General features: G+C 38.8%; 1 protein-coding gene across 1 annotated transcript in view; it reads left to right on the top strand.

Annotated features, from left to right (window-relative positions):
* LOC139314899 (myomegalin-like) overlaps nucleotides 1-12,532 on the top strand; it is a 115,351-nt gene extending 102,819 nt beyond the window's left edge. Inside the window, exons 10-18 of the mRNA XM_070940881.1 lie at nucleotides 2,088-2,303; nucleotides 2,672-2,803; nucleotides 3,798-3,975; nucleotides 7,127-7,251; nucleotides 7,501-7,667; nucleotides 8,055-8,206; nucleotides 9,374-9,489; nucleotides 10,245-10,291; nucleotides 10,826-12,532. Of these exons, the coding sequence (XP_070796982.1) occupies nucleotides 2,088-2,303; nucleotides 2,672-2,803; nucleotides 3,798-3,975; nucleotides 7,127-7,251; nucleotides 7,501-7,667; nucleotides 8,055-8,206; nucleotides 9,374-9,489; nucleotides 10,245-10,291; nucleotides 10,826-10,870 (1,178 nt within the window). The 3' untranslated portion in view covers nucleotides 10,871-12,532. The remainder of the gene's footprint in view (nucleotides 1-2,087; nucleotides 2,304-2,671; nucleotides 2,804-3,797; nucleotides 3,976-7,126; nucleotides 7,252-7,500; nucleotides 7,668-8,054; nucleotides 8,207-9,373; nucleotides 9,490-10,244; nucleotides 10,292-10,825) is intronic.
* Nucleotides 12,533-18,840: the final 6,308 nt, after the last annotated feature.

Genomic DNA, 18,840 nt, shown 5'->3' with positions numbered 1-18,840 from the left:
TTTGAGAAATGATTTTGGGACTGAGTGAAAGCTGTAATCAATAAGCTGGCTTATTGATACTACAGAGAACTAAGAGTTTGGGATTTTGATAGATTTGTGTGTATTTCTTGGAACTATTATGTAAGGCAAAATGCTTCAACAGGGAAACACAAGCATAATGCAAGAAGAAATATTATTCATGTTTCAAAGCATGTATGAAACTATGACAAAGAACCATGGGGTGATAAATGCATGATATAGATGTTAGATTAGAAAATGTGCAGCAAATGACAATGGAAAATGAACAGGAAACTCAGGTAATGAAGGAGAAAATAGAAACAGTAGAGGAAAGAGAAGAGCAGACAAAACAACAAATGAACCCAAAAGATAAGGAGAAGGTAGAGATAATTACAAGGAAGGAAATAGGCTAAGCTGACAATATATTTAGAGACTCAAAAATAGAATTAGACAGGCAGAAAGACATCCTTGAAGTGAGGATAGGGACGCTGATAGACATAATGAAGATCTAGCAGCGAGAGATAGAGGCAGAGATAGAAAGAACATTTATACCAAACAAGAATGATATATGGAGAAATAAAACATTAAAGGAGTATGGAAAGCAAGCCAAAAAATCAATAAGATTGGCACATTGAAGCAAAAAAGAGATGATGGGTAGAAGTAGAATATCCACCAATATAAGATGTGTGTTACTTGGATTTAGAATAGAGGTAGGAATTAGGAAGAGGGGAAATATTATTATGCATATTCTTATATAATGTTTTAAAATTAGTAGGTAGAGGAAAGGATTAGAAGATGAAAAATGATTGTATTATACACATTTAAATAACATTACTAAGGTTATCATGGCTATTAGCATTAAATAATAAAACATTGAATAATTAAACGATGAGGGATTTTATATATATGGTGGAATAAATATTATAATGTTAACCTTGATTGTAATACATATATTGTTATGACAATGACATGAGTATGCTACTATAATTTTCAAATTTACGAGAACTGAAATAGTAAAATGGATAAGAGAGGAAAAATAGAAATAGAACACCTATTAATATAAGATTTGTATTATTAAGATATGAAACAGAGGCAGAAACTGGAATGGGGAAATAGCACAATATTACTATGAATATTTTTATGTAAGATGTTAAAATTAGTATACAGATGAAAGTATTAGAAATTGAAATATGATTGTATTATGTACAATGTTATTTATCATAATGGTGTGAGCATGATCAATGTAAGGTTATCAAAATTGTCAATTTTATTATTATTATTTGGTATCAAAATGAACGATACCCAGAAGCCACACTGTTCATATATTTAATACATATATACATATATACATTAAAAAAACATTTTAAAAAAGACAGAAGAATAGAAGACAAGAACTGGAGATGATAACAGAATACAAAGACCTTCAAATAGAAATAAAACAACTGTAGCAAAAGAAAGCAAAGATAGTACCAATAGTAATAGGCACCTTGGGTGCAATTCCAAAACAACTGGAGCACTACTTGAACACCATCAGCATTTACAAAATCACCATCAATCAATTGCAAAATGCAGCTTTATTCGGAACAGCTTACATCCTGCAGTGATACCTTTAACACCATCTACCTATCCCTTGGGAAGAACTTGATAAGTGGATAAAAATGCCAAGTCCAGTCCAAACATCTGGCTGATTGTGTGAAGCATAATAATAATCTGTCTGTAAAAAACAGGAAGAGCTTGTCTCTGTAGAACTGTGCCAATACACTAATGCCCTCTCATTTCTGATACCCCTCAAGATATGTCTGCTGTGATGAAAGATTTGTCCATAGGAGCTTTCCTAATCTTCTTTGTTCCAAGTCTGTTTGTTTGTTAATTTATTTATTAAATTTATATGAGCATCCATGTCACAGAAAATGACTTTTGGCAGTATACAACAATGTAAAAGTTTGTTGTATTTGTACTGCTATAGACCATATTCTTTTGTCTGTTATAGTGAGCATGATACATATCTCTCCTTTGGTAATTTATGTCTGTACCGTGGCATCCAACATTGCCATCAATAAAAGAATCATTTATTGGCATTTTTCCTGCAGGTGGCCCAATTATCTCCTCCAAAAACAGCTCTCATGCTTGTCACCATGTTCCTCACTTACTTCATGTGGAAAGTACTGCTGATTGGAAGATTAAATCCAAGGAACAATTGGAGGAGAGCTACATCCCTCCATGTACTCATCCATTCAGGCAGCTTCAGGAGGGACTTGTCTCTGCATCATGTTGCCCACCAGCCCTTCCTACCCAGAAACCCTCAGGTATGTTCTGTGATTCTACCCTTCGGTGAATGATATACTGTATGGGAATTGATTTCAGTATCACAAATGAATTGGTCATTTGAGTTATTTAGACATTACATGTAAGAGCTAAATAAACACATAAGAAATCAGTTTCAAGTGTAGTTTTAATGCTAATCTTGGGTATTTTTTTCTTTCTTAGGGATAGAATGCATGATATCATGACAACTGAACATTTTAATGATACTACCATTAACTTACAAATATGTGCATTTCATCTTTCTTATTCATGAATTTCTTAAGGTGCCAGAGTTAGCTCTTATCTTCTGAACACTATCATGATTCTCTTTTTCATTTTGTTTGCACCCTTTCTTTTTGAATGAATATAGGTGCTGATTTTCTAGAGGAACACATGTTTGAGATTCAAACTCTCTGCCAGCGTCTAGAGAAGTCCATTTATACCAATGACCTTTTGCGGAAACAACTGGAAATATATCTCACCTCAATGGCAAAGAGCAATGGTGCGAGAGAAGCAGAATCATCTGTTATTGGAATGTCAGAGATAATATGCATGTACTGTCATCAGTACCTAGATCTAATCTCCATTTTCATCTATCTCCTAGTTCAATTTAACAGAAAAAAAAATAGAATGGTGTAATGGTGTAAATAAGAAGATTACAATTGGTAACAAGTTTTGATGAACACAAGTTATTAGACATTACTAAAGCACAAGTTATTAATTGTTGTAATTAAAGTTGTTAAAATAAAAAAGTTATTAGATATTTCGAAAGGGTCTGGCCAATGAAGAACAATATTATTTGATGAAGTGATGTGTGGGATTGCCACTTTAACTTCATTTTCATTAAAAAGCAGTGCCTTTGCTGCAAAGATTTAAGTATGGAAACATGTCCAGTCTTTAGTATTTTGAGTTACAGTATATAATTGAATACAAAAATCTAGTAAAGAAAAAGCTTTCTATTTTGCTCTTACAAGTAAAGTTTTATTATGTCCAAACATTAGGAGGGCAAGTGACTTCTGAATTCTGAGCCTTCTATTCATTAATTTTGTTACTTACTAGCATATCAACTTAGAGTACTTGTAAAATTCAGCTTTTGGAGAGACCGAACATCTAGAAAGCAACATTCTTATGCCAGCAATGCTTCCAGGCAGACAGACCCTGACGTTAGCAAATGAAGACATTGTCCAGCTATTTTGTGTTTTCTTTCCTATTTGAGGCTTTTTTAATTATGAAGGAGAAAAATGGTGAGAAAATGGAATAGAAGATAGTATTTGAATACTTCCATTCTCCTTCTCCTTCCAGTATTAAATGATTTTTACTTGAATCAAAAACTTTTCCTGAGTAACCTCTTATTCCTTTTAGAACAGTTTCTGTTGGATCATGAGGGATCAGTAGAGAATTCTTTGAGAGCTCTTTAATACATCCATATATTATAAGACTTCCTTAATAATTTCATGTATTATAAGATCACCTCAGGTACTTCTCTCAATTCCCAGAGTTGGAGCACCTGCAGAAGGCTCTGCTTGAGTTACATTCAAAACTCCAAGATGGCAAGGTGAAGCTGGAATGGCAGCAGATTGAGCGGCAGCAACTACAGGAACAAATTCAGAGCAAGCAGCAAGATCTTGTGCTGCTTCAAAAGGAGGTCATGACTTTACAGATGAACAATTCTAGGTGAGATAAAGCTGGTGGGAATCTGCTGAAAAAGGGTATAGAAAAGAAGGTGGACCTTTTTTCTTGACCTGGCTCTTATGGAATTCCATACTAATTATTTGGTCTTGAGATTGAAGGGGCTATATTTTATATTGTAAAGGATTGATACTTCAGATGGGCTAGGAAACACTAATGGACATTCCCAGGGGTGTCTTAGGTTATCTTTAAAATATCACAAGAGCTCTACAGAATTAGGCCATCTGGTTTATCATTTGGTATCACAGTTAGATGCATTTACAAAACTCACTGGACTGGATGGCCAAAGTTCTCTTCCACTGCTGCTTTTAGTGATGTGCATATTCACAACAAAAACTGGTCTGGCAATTAAATAACTAAAAATTTACCGTGGCAGAGGTTTGTTGAGGATCACTGTTCATTCAATCATAGCATTTAATCCATAATACAGTGTCATTAAATTCTTTGAGAATCCAGACAGATTTGTAACTGGCTGACAAACCACACTCAATGTGTAGCCCTTACTGGGACTACATTTACAAGCAGGGGTGGGATTCAGAAATTTCAGCAACCAGTTCTCTGCCTGGTTGCTGGGTGGATGTGGCCATGGTGGGTGTGGCCTACTCAGCCTCCTGCACCATGGGGGGGCGGCGTTTTTGCCCTCCCCAGAGGCTTTTCTTGAGCCTCGGGGGGGGGGCGAAATGGGCTCCTCTGGGCTTCGGAGGCCCTCCAGAGGCTGGAAATGGGCCCATTTTAGGACTTCTGGAACTTCTGGTAGGCCCGTTTTTCATCCTCCCAGAGCCTCCGTGCAGGCCTTGCACTTACCTGGCATCCAAAATGGGCTGTGTGGAGACTCCTGGGAGGGGCGGTGGGGGTGGCGTCAGCCAGTCCTTGCAACTACCGGTTCGGTGAAAATTAACATCGGTTCGCCCAAACTGGTCCGAACTGGCTGAATCCCACCCCTGTTTACAAGGAGGGAAGAGAGCAGTGGTGTACCCCAAGCTTCTGTTTTAGGCTCAGTACTATTCAATTATCTTCATAAATGATTTAGATGAGGAAATAAAAAGGGAACTAATCAAATTTTTTGACAACACTTAAACTGGCAGAAATAACCCCTGAAGATAGGCTCAAGATCCAGATGGACCTCAACATTGGGCCCTATCTAACCAAATTAAATTCAATGTAGATTTTACACTTACGCAAAAAACCCCAAATGTACAGGTACAGATTAGGTGAAACCTGGCTCAACAGCAATAACTGTGAGAAGGATCCTGGGGCTCTAGTGGATAAACACTTAAATATGAGCCAGTAATGTGTGGCAGCAGCTAAAAGAGCCAATGTATAGGATTACATTAACAATGTATAGGCTGCATTAACAGAGGGATAGAATCAAGAACACATGAAGTATTAGTACCACTTTATAAAGCCTTAGTAACATCTCACTTAGTATAATGTGTTTAGTTTTAGTCACATATTATAGAAAAGAGTACAGAAAAGAACAACAAAGATGAATGGGGGCCTGGAGGCTAAAACATATGAAGAACTATTGCAGGAATTGATTATATCTAGTCTAATGAAAATAAATACTAGGGGTGACATGATAACAGTGTTTCAATATTTGAGGGGCTGCCACAAAGAAGAGGGGGTCAACCTATTTTCCAAAGCACCAGAAGGCAAGACAAAGAAACACTGGTTGGATAATCAAGGAGAGAAGCAACCTAGAACTAAGGAGAAATTTCCTAACAATGAGAACAATTAACTAGTGGCATGGCTTGCCTTCAGAAGTTGTGAGTGCTCCATCACTCTTTTAAGAAAAGACTGGACAACCACTTGTCTGGAATGATATAGAGCAGGGGTGTCATGTTTGACCTTGGGGGGCCAAGATGGGCGTGGCCAGTTTGACGTTACTTGTGTTGGGGTTGCCTGTAGGCCCAAGCGCTCTGCCAGCGAAAATGGGCTCCCGAGCTGTTTTCAGCTGTGATGGTCTCCTGTAACCCTCTGCCAGCAAAAACAGGCTCCCGAGCTCTGTTTTCGGCTGCGACGACCTTCTGCAACCCTCTGCCAGAGAAAATGGAGCTTAGGAGGGCTACCCACAGCCCTCCCAAGCTCCGTTTTCACTGGCAGAAGCACCGCTGGCCAGTCCTTTGCGGTTTACAGGGTAAACCGTGGGCCAGGTCTAAGCACCACATGGGCCGGATTCAGTCCCTGAGCCTTGAGTTTGACACCCCTGATATAGAGTCTCCTGCTTGAGCAGGGAGTTGGACTAGAAGACCTCCAAGTTCCCTTCCAACTCTGTTATTCTGATGTTCTGTTAATTTTGTTTTTATTCTTAGATAATTCTTGAAAGGATTTCTTTAATAGACCCTTTGGTAGAAATTAATTTATCAGCTTATTTCTTCTAAAAACAGTTATTAAAACACTATAAACTCAGGAAAAATAATTGGAAAAAACAGACAAAAGAAAGGAGAAGTGAAATAAAAAATAAGAATAGACTTATCATTCATTTTTTGTGGCTTCTATATGAATCATTTTGATATAGCATTGCTCTGTTTCCACAAGCATCTAAAAGGGGAATGAAGAATATATTTCTATAGGATATTCCTGCAGAAATCCCACAGTTGCTCAGTGAGCTTCTTCTTGGCTGCATGTTTGGTCTTTCTCCATCTTTCTGGCTATATGAACTTTCTAGACCAAAGTGCAGGAGCGAGGAACTTCAAAGGGCAGAAACTATGTGATATAAGGGATACTCACTTATTCTTTGGGTGATGTCATCTAATCTGTCCACAGTTTTGTTGTTAAAAGAAATCCACTGATAACATTATTCAGTTTTGAATCATTTGAGTCAGGTTTGCAGTCTTCCCTTTAGGAATTTATTGCAAGGTTTAATAGAATATCCCATTTGTCTGGGATAGTTTGAGGATTGCTGCCCAGGAAAGAGAGTTGACTAGAAGACCTCCAAATTCTCTTCTAATCTGATGATTCTATCTGTGAGGGATTGCAGTCTCTTTCCATGAGACTTCAGTGATATCTTCAGTGTGCAGGGTTGGCAGGACATTAGTATGAGCACTGCAACAATGCAGTATGAACATCTGTTAGTTCAGCCAACAACAGAAACCTCAATTATGACTCTTGTTTGTGGGTGGGGGGATTTTTGCAGGCTTCAACACAGAATGATAATGCTTCAACAGCAGTGTGAAGAAAACAGAGTGCTCTTCCAGACCCAGCAGGCTGAATTATGTGTCTATGAAGCACAGCATGGACCACTGCAAAAGGCAGTCTCTGGTATGTCCTTACTCCTCCCCACTCGAGCTTTGTTACTATACTACAGGATGTTACATTAAAATATTTTAAGATTTCAGATAGCAGCAGATCCAGCTGAAACTTCCTGCACAAATACTATACTTCTTATTTCTGTGGTTGTAGGAAACAGCAACTGAGTCACTGTTCAGGAGCTATAGTTGCTGATGCCAGAGCAGTCCAGAACTGCAACTGCCAACCTAGGCTGACAGCCTGCTTCTTTTTTTTTTGTAGGGACGCATAAACTGCTGCTGACAGAAGATGCGAAGAACCAAGGAATTCATGTCATAGGATACCTTCAAGACTATAATACTCTTAAGAAACAGATTTTGGATGCTAAGAGTTGGATCCACCAAATGGCATCACTTCTGCAGTCTGACGTGAAACTACAGGACAACATGGTAAATGGGAAGGTTTGGTTGCTGAGGACAGAGTAGTCTTTCACTGAGTTTTAAATTCCTTAAGGGTTCCTTCTTTCACCACTGGAAATAGTTCTGGCCAATAGTCTGAATATCCAGGATAAATGATAATTTATAATCCATCTTCATATTACTGGGAATGGTGCACTGCTGAGCTCTTTCAAGCAAGGAATGGTAAGCTTCTAACCCAAGACTGAGATAGAACAGCATTTATGAAAAGGTACTTTATGGAGATGAGAGGTGTCACAAGAGATGAGAAAACTACAGTCCCTTGCCAGAGGAAGGAAGGATACATCAAATGCTATGAAGGAAGTCTGTGAGGAAAATAGTACAAGATATTTGCATTAACCAACCTCTCTATTTCCACAGATTTTCTGCCAAGAAAACATCAAGAAATTACTTGTCCATACCAGTACTGTGCATCAGATCTTGGAGAAGTCAACTTCCCTCCTTGCAATGTTTTGGAGAGCATCACCTCCCATGTCTCTCAGCTCAGCTCAAATAAGAGAACACACAAAGGAAAGTATCTTGCTATTACTGCAGAGCAGTTTCTCCCCATTGGAAAATTTGAGGTGACAATTTGATTGGCTTGGATAAATAATAGCTGAAAATCCATGTCAATATTATAGAATTCTAAAAACCTTTCCCAGTCCAGTTTAAATAGTGCTGATTGTGCTTTTCCATATATGACAGTATATTGCAAGCCCCCCCCCCCATGTTAGGATGTTTGGAAGCCAACCATTTTTCCAGCTTGTGAACTATGTACTAACCCTAGAACTGTATCCTGTGATAAGAACATGCCCCTTCGCCTCTATACTCTACAAGATGGTTTATCTCTCTTCCTTTTTTACTTGGAACGCTTTAGCTTTTTAGACAACAGGATGATTTCCAAGTGTCCCTTATTTGTATCCTATTCCATGTTAAAATACTAAAAATTCATAAAGTTTGTTAGGGAGAATTATTAAGGGAATATAAGGGGGACAAGGAAATATCATTGTTAAACTGATACCACTTCCCCTATTCTTTAATTTGTAGCACGTGGCAGAGGTGGCCCTATTTGCCCAATCTATTGCAGCTGACCAGATGTTCCACATTGTTCCAGTTAGAGTCTCCCATAATCATTTTGAATGTTTTAGAGTTGCTGAGGCTGAGATACCCTTCTGTTCTATTGTTGACAAGCTCTATGACAAGAATAGGAAGGCAGTAGTATGGCAGATGGATGTATGAGGGAACAAGAAAAAGGGGATGCAGAAGCCAACAGTAAGACAATAATACAGGATAAAATGGGGATATTGATGGAGATGCAAAAACCAGTGAGAATAGTACATAGAAATATAGCTTAGCAATCACAAAACAGAGAAATTAAAATGGAGAGGTAAAAGAACAAGAATGGATAGCTCTATACATTTTGGCTCTAGATATGCCCATCCTTAACTCCCCACTACCACCATAAATATACTTTTACATTGGCTCAGTGACTTCTACATAGCTTACAAATACAGTATTTTAAAAGACTGGGAAGAATTTTAAAATACATTCTCTTCATATACGAAATGTTACAGTCCATCTAATCTTCCAGAGGACTCTACACATCTAGGTTACTTGATAAAATATAAGCTCCTTCCTTTTTAAAATAATATGCAATTATTGTAGTCATCCTAAGAGATAAAATATTTGTTTTCACAGGATCAGACAGTAGCTGAAGAAATCCAAATACTTAGAGCCAAGTTGGCTGAGCAAGAGAATCATATGCAGAGTGCTAATCATATTAAAGGAAGTATGGAGAACTTCATTCTCACTCACTGTAAGTGTCCTCTTTCATGGAATGGATAGGACCAATGTCCTGTTTCTGGTAGTCAAGCATCCCATGAGCATAACTCTAGAGCATTAATGGGTCTGTGTGTCTGTCACAATCTCTCCCCACTACATTTTATTTTCTGCATCTCAAACCATTCTTGAATGAGTTTGAGGCACTGAATATGTAGATGAGGGGGAAGAGTGACATATTTAACTTGCAAGTTGATGGTAGTTGCTCCTGCAGGATCTTGGGAATTTTGTGTTGGAAGGAGTGATATTCTCCTAGAATTTTTCAAGTGTCAAATGTAACTGTATTTTAATATTTGTACTTGATGTTTTTACTTGGCTGTTCACTACCCTGAGTCCTCAGGGAGAAGGGCAGTATACAAATTCAAAATAAAATAAAAATAAAATAAAATAAATAAAATAAATGCCCAACAAGCTTTGGAAACCTTTTCTACATGCCACTGAAATGGAACTGGAAATACCTGTCTCAATCTACTCCTTGATGAAAAGGAAGAAAGTTAAATCTGCTAATGAAAGTTAGAGTTATAAATTAGACAAACGGGCTAAATAATCCTCTTTCCAAAATGACAATGGCTACATATTTTTAAGACAAAATTATTCATCTTCATTTGCTAAGTCTATATATCAGAAAGAAACATTTCACAATGGACTTGCCAAGTTAGGCAATTAACACAGAGATGAGTCGGGGACAACAGAAACTAATTCAAGTTATGGTTGACACTTTCTTTGCTACAGTGACTGGAACATACAACGTGCTGAAGAAAGCAAGAATCAACCTGGAGGTATGTTCACTTTCATCTCTCCTTCATAAGATGCTGGTATTCCAAGACTGAGGATGGAGAGAAGGAAAGCTGTTAGTTTCCCGGTCCAGGAAGAGGAAGCCTCCAAGTTATCAAGCAAATTGTCCCACTAATATGCAAAGATCTTAATTAAGGCATATATGAATAATAGATAATCCGTTTTGTGCTTCCCATTCTTGTATTTTACCTAGATTTTTTACTTTTTATCTAGCAAGATATGGGCTTTTACAAAGTCGAGCTTAATATGCTAATATTGATTTCAAGGTGAATGTCTTCAGCAATTGATACTGTTATACAAATGCCTCAATCTTGATGCGATAAATAGGCATCCTGCTTTTTTGTTCATAGAGCCATCTTTTGGTCTATATTTTTGTGGTCAGAGCATTAAATTATAACCAAGGGTATTAGCATGTGTTAAAATAACTGCTGTGAATGCTTCAGGGTGGGAAGAGGGGTATTAGAAAACAAAGCCTAGTAGAAATGCTTGCATCTCTTCTTTATATCATTTAATTACAGGGGATATCTCAGCAGCCTAAATCCATTTCTTCCATTGGCCATTGAAGAAACGGATTCATCCACACAGTCAGAAATATGGAGAAAGAAAAATAGATCCAACATTCACTCCTAATCCATCTAAGCTTTTTCAAATCATCTCTTCATATGCTCTGCTGCTGGACTCAGTGGAAAATTTATTTGGAAATGCTCCAGACATTACTGCAATATAATAACTGGACTAAAGTTATGTATATGGAGTGTACAAATACACACAGAGACTACAGCCAAAATGCTATTGCAAGAGAAAAGGATGCTGTAAGAATGGCACCCTCAGAGAGGTGTCCTTGTCTTAGTATTTGATTTTTAGAGTATGGTGCAAGAATCTGCTTATGCTATAGGATTAATGATCATCAATTATCATTACTATGGTTGATTGTACAATCAGCCAGATGTTCAGATTGAATTTGGCAGTTTCTTCCACCTATCAAGCCCTACCCAAGGACAAGGAAATCAGATGTAATTCAGTGGTGAAATCTGAACCGGTTTAGTACCGGTTCGGTGGCTGCGTGCTGCGCATGTGCAAGCACAGTGCGCACCACACACACCAAAAGGGGGCATGGGGTAAGTAGAACAGTGCGTGGGGGGGTGATCAACTGTGGCGCGCAATTTTTTTTTTTACTTTTAAAAACATTTTTCGGCTGAATAGGTTGTTAAAAAAATGCTTTTAAAAGTAAAAAAAAAAAGGCTCTGACGATCAGGCAGCTCAGCTGGGATCGTCAGAGCCTCTTTTTTTTTTTTTTTTACCTTTTAAAAGCATTTTTTAAAAGAACCGGCAAGCAGGCGACCAGGCGATTGGGTGGGCATGGATTTTTGCTGCCAGTTCTCCAAACCATCTGCTGCCATCGCTACCGGATCAGTCAATCCGGTCTGAACCAGGAGCATTTCACCCGATGTAATTGTTTCATGGTGTTAAAAGTTATCATTGCAGGATGGATGTACGCTCTTCCCAGTAAAGTTGCCTTTTGCAATTGAGTAATGGTGATTTTGTCAGTGCTGATGGTATAGAAGTGGTGCTCCAGGTGTTTGGGATTGCACCTAATTATTGTAACTACCTTGCTTCAAAGGAATGTGACCTTGATGTATTCTTGACAAGGGAGACCTTGTCAGCCTGACAATAAGATGGATTTATTTGATGCATTCTTTTGGATTATCTGAATTCCTACATTTAAAAAACAACAACCCTACCTGCAATTTACAGGTGATGGAAATTGGCTCATAAATGTCATCATTTTTTAGTTATTCTCAGTATAAACAGGCCTGTACTGCCTTCTAAAGAAAGCAGCTTTTCATATTATTGCGAACACTGCCATTCTCTTGCCATTTTAAGAGACTTTCAATGTGAGTTTTAGGCCTGAAATTAGCTTGGAGGCCTTAAGACAGGGGTGTCAAACTCACATCGTCATGGTGGTGTCACATGATGTATTTGACTTTTTTCCTTCACTAAGCTGAGCGTGAGCAGCACATGATGCATCCGGCCCACAGGCCGTGTGTTTGATAGCCCTGCCTTAAGGTTATCTGGGTTATCTAGAAGAGGGAAACCCTGTGAAAAGCAGCTTTTAAAGCCATCAATGAATATATCTTTCTTCTAAATTGTTTAAATTAAGAACTAAGGAATTTTTTTGACAGCTTTATTTGGATGACCAATCAGAATAGAAAGTCTGGAGAACTATGATTTACTCCTCATATTTATGTTGATTCCATATGTTTGTTCAACAATAAATCTGAGATGTGACCTAAAGTAGAGTTTTATCTTTAATTTTCTATTGATCTAAAATGATTGACTGGATCATTTTAATGATGTTCAGGATGAGTCTTAAAGAAGCAAATTCATAAGTTAGGACTGTTTACTCCTGTTTGGGTTTGCCCAAACAAGGACAAAAGACCTTTTGGCACAAAACAAAGTTTAACAGCTACAGTTCCTCTGAGATGGAGTAAACATGCTGACCAACAACCCCTAGGAAGGAATATTACAATGTACTTGACAAAGGAGCAAAGAGCTTGGAGGAACTTGGCATTTGTGCAGGAAGAGTTTTGTCATGTTTATCTTCAGATCACCTTATGATTGGATTGCTTTTCTGATTGTAGTCTTACATATTTTGAAGGATATACCCATTGCATGCAACTATTAAAGGTGGGGCCTACTTTTCTGCACCACTCCCACTTATGAAATACTTGCCCAGGTATTGCCAGGTTTTTTGCCAGGTGTTTTATTGTTGAGTTGGTCTGGTTCTTTTTTTTCTTTGCATTTTAGCCACCTGGTATCCGAGTATTTCTCTTTTAAGTATTTATCTTATTAAGAGAATACTCTTAATAGTTGCTGGTACTAAATAACTATTACAATTTTGTGCCACAAAATTAAAAAACTGTCCTAAAATGTTTTTGAAGTCATGGCATTAATATATTACACAGTCTTATGTTCTTATTTTTCTCCCAGTACCAGATAAGAAACTAAGCAAGAAGACAAGTGCGGGCGGAGAACAAAATATCTTTATCGTCCACTTGATCCATTTTTGTTTTGATTTTTTTTAATTCTTTGTTCATTTTCCATCATTGCTTGTTGGATATTCTCTATTTTATCATTCATATTTTTGACATCCTCTTTCACTTCTCCAATTTCATTTTTAATTTCTTTATGGTGTATTTTCGTCTCTTCATGATTATCAGCAATTTTCTCATGTGTTTTCATTAATGTTTCTTGTATCATTTGCAGCATACTCTGCATACTCTGACTATTCACTATCAATTCTGATTTTTCTTTTTCTTTTCCCAGCATATTTTCTATCATTCTCTGGTTTGATGGTGATGCAGCTATAGGTAGAAGATTTGTGGCTGGTTTTTTCCCTACTTTTGTTATAGTTGCCGTGTTTGACATTTTTAACACTTGAGTAAAGTTCTTCCACATATCATACAACAAGTATTATCTAAATACTTTTATATACACATTCTTCTATATTTCTTATTTATTCTATCCACATTCTCCAGAAAATTTTAGTCTATAAAGATTTATTTGGCAAACACAATGTCTATTTATATTTTCTATATATGAACTTATTCTAAGATTATATAATGTGTAATATAGTTATTAATATTCAATATATATTTCCTATCTCACTAAATCTTAGCCAGTATTTATCCTTATATAAGTTTATAAATAACTTTAATGCATTCACTTAATCTATAATTCATTAATTCATTAATCAATTACAATCTATTACAATTAACTCTCTCAGTTATTAATAATCAAATATATTAATTTTGTCTTTTCTTACTTCTACAATTATACTTATTTTTGTTTTCTTCTCCAAGCTGTTTCTTCTTATTAGTGTCTAATTGTGGGTATATGAGGCAATATTGCATCAGACTCATTCAAACCTTTAGTTCAGTCCTCAAATTCACCCACTCATTCTCTTCTTTCTTCTTTCTATACCTCTATATCTTCAATATCACAATTTTTACAGTTAAAGTTATAGTTTAAGTCACAGCTCATAGTTACAGTTTTTCAAAGTTGTAAATCCTTTAGAATTATCTCCAACTGACAGCACTCATTTTTTCTATTCTCTTTTCTCCATTCTCCACTTCTCTCCGTCCTAGGAGTCCTATCACAATTAATGTTATTCCTCTTGTTTTATTAAATCCTCTTTTTGGGTTCTTCCTTGTTTTGCACTGACCTCTTTCCGATCCACCTCTTCCTTTTGCACTCTACTCCATTTTAGTCGCCACTTTTCCAGACCTGCTTTGCCCTTCTCTTTAGCATCTCACTCCTTCCGTGCCTCTAATTTGCAAAACATTTCCTTGCCTCCTTCTGGGTTTTCCTTGTCCACCAAACGAAACTGTCTTTTTCAATTTTCTGCTTCCTTATTTTGCAGCCGCCATTGCTCTTGATCTGCCTTAAAGGCCGACTCCTTCTCCACCAGATTTAAAAGGTTTGTTCTTATCCACCGGATCGATTGCCTTTTGTCTGGGGTCTTCAGAACTTCCTCTTTAGTTTTCCAAGCTCTACAGAAAAGAACTCCTGGTGAAGAATCTTCAAGATTTTGGGTACGGAGCTCCGTTCCCTCTCCCGCTCTGTGAGGACATCACCACCAGAAGTCCTAGCTCGGCTTTTCATCCGACTACGAACGGAGCGGTGGAACAAGCGAACCCAATGGTGGCACAATAGATGCTATGTGGATTACCAGCAGGAAAACTGCCTTTTGCAGAAGTGGCTTACAACATCACTGTGCACAGTAGCACCAGATTGACCCCCTCCACACCAGCGGCATGGACTTTGTACCCATGCCTGAACTGCCCAGAGAGCCCCCCCCCTTCTATGATCCTGACTGAGTGGATGGAGTCACTGAGGAAAGGCTGGGAAATACCAAGGAACTAGCGGAAGCTGCTGAAGCATACAAAAAGCAAGCAGATAAACATCGATCTTTTCAACCCCCTTTTCATGTGGAAGATCGGGTTTATCTGTCAACAAAATACATAAGACTAAGGCTGCCTAGCAAAAAGTTAGGACCTAAATTTTTAGGTCCATTTCCAATAATGAAAGTATTACCCAGTGACAGTTCAGCTCAACCTCCCCCACTGTCAGGCTTGCTTCCATCCAAAACTCAAGAAAGAAAAACCCCAACTCCATGTTTGTACAGAAAGGTATTTTTACTGAGTATGAGCTGAATGCAGTGAAAGAAAAGCGAAGTCTGAGGCAATAGGCGTGAAAATTACATATTGAAAGCATCCTCCAAATCCCTCCACACACAGTCCCAGGTTGAATGTCCAATCCACATCTCCCCAAGGTGTTATGTGGTGTACTTCTTTAGGCGGTCCCATCTATCTGGTATGCTGGGATGGTTGACCTTGACAGTTATCAGCTCTCTCCGCAGCTGCTAAAAAGATAGTGAGAATTTTTATTTATTTATTTATTTATTTATTTATTTTTCATATTTGTATACCGCCCTACTCCCGAAGGACTCAGGGCGGTGAACAGCTATAATAAATACAAATACATATAGAAGTTAAAAACTATTAAGAAACAGATTAAGTAATTTAGGCTCAAAGATTAAAAAACATCCAAATTTATCTAAAGAGGTTTAAAACCCAATTTAAAAGACAGTTTAAAAGCCAATTAAAAAGGGAGAGTTAGGCCAGACCAGCTTGTTGGAATAGAAATGTTTTCAGGGCTCGGCGGAAAATGCGTAAGTCTTGGATGTTTCGTAACTCCGGGGGAAGCCCGTTCCAGATGGTAGGTGCCCCCACAGAAAAGGCTCTCCCCCTGGGGGCCGTCAGTCGACATTGTTTGGCCGACGGCACCCTGAGGAGTCCCTCTCTATGGGAGCGAACTGGTCGGTGAGAGGCTATTGGTGGCAGGAGGCGGTCTCGTAAGTACCCTGGTCCTGAGCCATGGAGCGCTCTAAAGATAGTAACCAAAACCTTGAAGCGCACCCGGAAGACCACTGGGAGCCAGTGCAGCTCGCGCAGGAGGGGGGTTACATGAGAGCGCCACATTGCTCCCATTACCACCCGTGCGGCCGCATTCTGGACCAGTTGGAGCCTTCGGGTGCTTCTCAAGGGGAGCCCCATGTAGAGAGCATTACAATAATCCAGGCGTGAGGTGACAAGGGCGTGAGTGACCGTGCGTAACGAGTCCCGATCCAGAAAGGGATGCAACTGGCGAATCAGGCGAACCTGATAAAAAGTCCTCCTGGCTACGGCCGTCATATGCTCTTCAAAAGACAGCCGTGAGTCCAGGAGGATGCCCAAGTTGCGAACCCCATCTGTGGGGGCCAACGACTCGCCCCCAATAGTCAGAGATGGCGCCAACTGACTATATCGGGACGACGGAAACCACAGCCACTCGGTCTTGGATGGGTTGAGTCTGAGTTTGTTCCTCCCCATCCAGATCCGTACGGCCTCCAGGCACCGGGACATCACCTTAAGGGCATCATTGGGGTGGTCTGGGGTGGAGAGGTACAGCTGGGTGTCATCAGCGTACTGATGGTACTTCACCCCAAAACCACAGATGATCTCACCCAGCGGCTTCACATAAATGTTGAATAGAAGGGGCGAGAGGACCGATCCTTGTGGCACCCCACATATAAGGGGCCTCGGGGTCGACCTCTGCCCCCCTGTCAACACAGACTGCGACCGGTCAGAGAGAAATTAGGAGAACCACTGTAGAACAGTGCCCCCCACCCCCAACCCTTCCAACCGGTGCAGCATATCATGATCGATGGTATCAAAAGCCGCTGAGAGGTCTAATAGGACAAGGACTGAGGAGCAACCCCTGTCTCGAGCCCTCCAGAGATCATCAACCAATGCGACCAATGCTGTCTCTGTGCTGTACCCGGGCCTGAATCCCGACTGGAACGGATCTAGATAATTTGATTCATCCAGGTACTGAGGCAGTTGTCGTGCAACTTCCTTCCTTTTCCGAGACATCTCCACCAGCTCACTTCCCCTGCCCTCCCAAATACCTACAATACCTCCCCCCTCCCATTACAATGGCAGCCGAAAGCAAGCAAGCATCATGAGGCTGACACCCGCATTCTAGGGAAAGTACATCCTGTTTTTCACTGTAGTTTGCTGAAGCCAGCCATAATTTCTAGGTTAAGAGCACAGGCACAAGCACCTCCCGAACCTATTGTAGTGCAAGGGGAAACCCATTACGAAGTAAAAAAGATCTTAAGACTCTAGGTTGTATAGTGGTAGATTGCAATATTTAGTGGCATGGGGAGTGCTATCCATCTATCCATTGCTTATTTCAGTTAATCATATTTATCATTATCCTTTTTTATGACAATTTAACATTGAGACATGGTTCTTGCTTAAAACATAATTTTGTATATATTTAAAAATCTCTTTTAACATGCTTAATTTCTCTTATATTCTAATTTCCATCAATATTTCAATTTTATATATCTGTCATATTCTTCTCATATTCTTATGCATCCATAATTATCTTAGAAGAACCTCCTTTTTATTATTACTACCACCTATACAATATTTCTTTTTTAATCACATTGTTTTAACCTTTTTTCTTTTTCTAGCCGTGTCTACCTCATTTCTTCACTTTCTCGCCTGCTAGCATATATTTCCTTCCATTTTCAAAGTCTTCAAATTTTGCCCTCCATATGTCATATTAAGTCTTTTTCTTATTTTTAATCCGGATAAAATGCATCAAGTTCCCTTCTCTTGAGCCTGCACTAAGTTCTTCTTTTATTCCTGCGCCAGTTTTTTAAATTGTTATTATTCCAATTATAGGAGTTCCATTGTAGTTTCCTTTTCTTTTCACCAAAGTCAAGCTGCCTGCAGATGAGAAAAAAAAAAAACCTCCTACACAAAATCCCACGACTGTTATCTGTAAAGTTCAAAATTTTCCATAACAAAGACGAGTTACAATGTTCCTTTTTAGACTAGAAGGTGTCCCTCTACAATCCACATTTTCCATTAGTCATGCAAGTATCCATTTTGTTACAATTATATAACAGTCCAGTTTAATAACTCTTGTTCCTTTGATTTTAAAACTATCAAATCTTCTTTTTTTTTTAAAATCCAATTCCAGTTTTAAAATATCCAGTTTTTTCACTATGTCTTGATATTTAATTCCATTAGTTCTGTTCTAGAGTTAGTTGTTTGTCGGGTCTTTGTCTCTTTAAAATTACATGTTAAACTTTCCATAGCCCCTTTGTTGTTCAGCCGCTGTTTTAAGGCTAGGGGTCTTATAGTTAATAATATTGCTCTAAGCTTTGTTGCAAGCCTGGGCTGGTTGTCACTCACCCGGCTTCAAAATACTCCATTTCAATCCACTCTCCTCCTGCACTTCTCTTAGCCTGGTTGTCCCAGCTTCGTGGCAGCCGCCATGGCTGCCGCCCCCTGCTGCCAACTCACAAAGGATTCCCTCTGACCTCCGAGGAACTTGCCTGTTCCTCTTGGTCATCCGAGGCACCCCTCCTTTTCCCCCGTCCCTGCAGGATGGTTCCAGTCCGAAGACCCAT

Source organism: Pituophis catenifer, unplaced genomic scaffold (assembly GCF_029215685.1).
Source record: "Pituophis catenifer annectens isolate HBS135680 unplaced genomic scaffold, rPitCat1.0.hap2 SCAF_3, whole genome shotgun sequence".
Taxonomy (NCBI): domain Eukaryota; kingdom Metazoa; phylum Chordata; class Lepidosauria; order Squamata; family Colubridae; genus Pituophis; species Pituophis catenifer.
The sequence above is the reverse complement of the archived record's forward strand: the minus strand, read 5'-3'. Positions and strand labels throughout refer to the sequence as shown.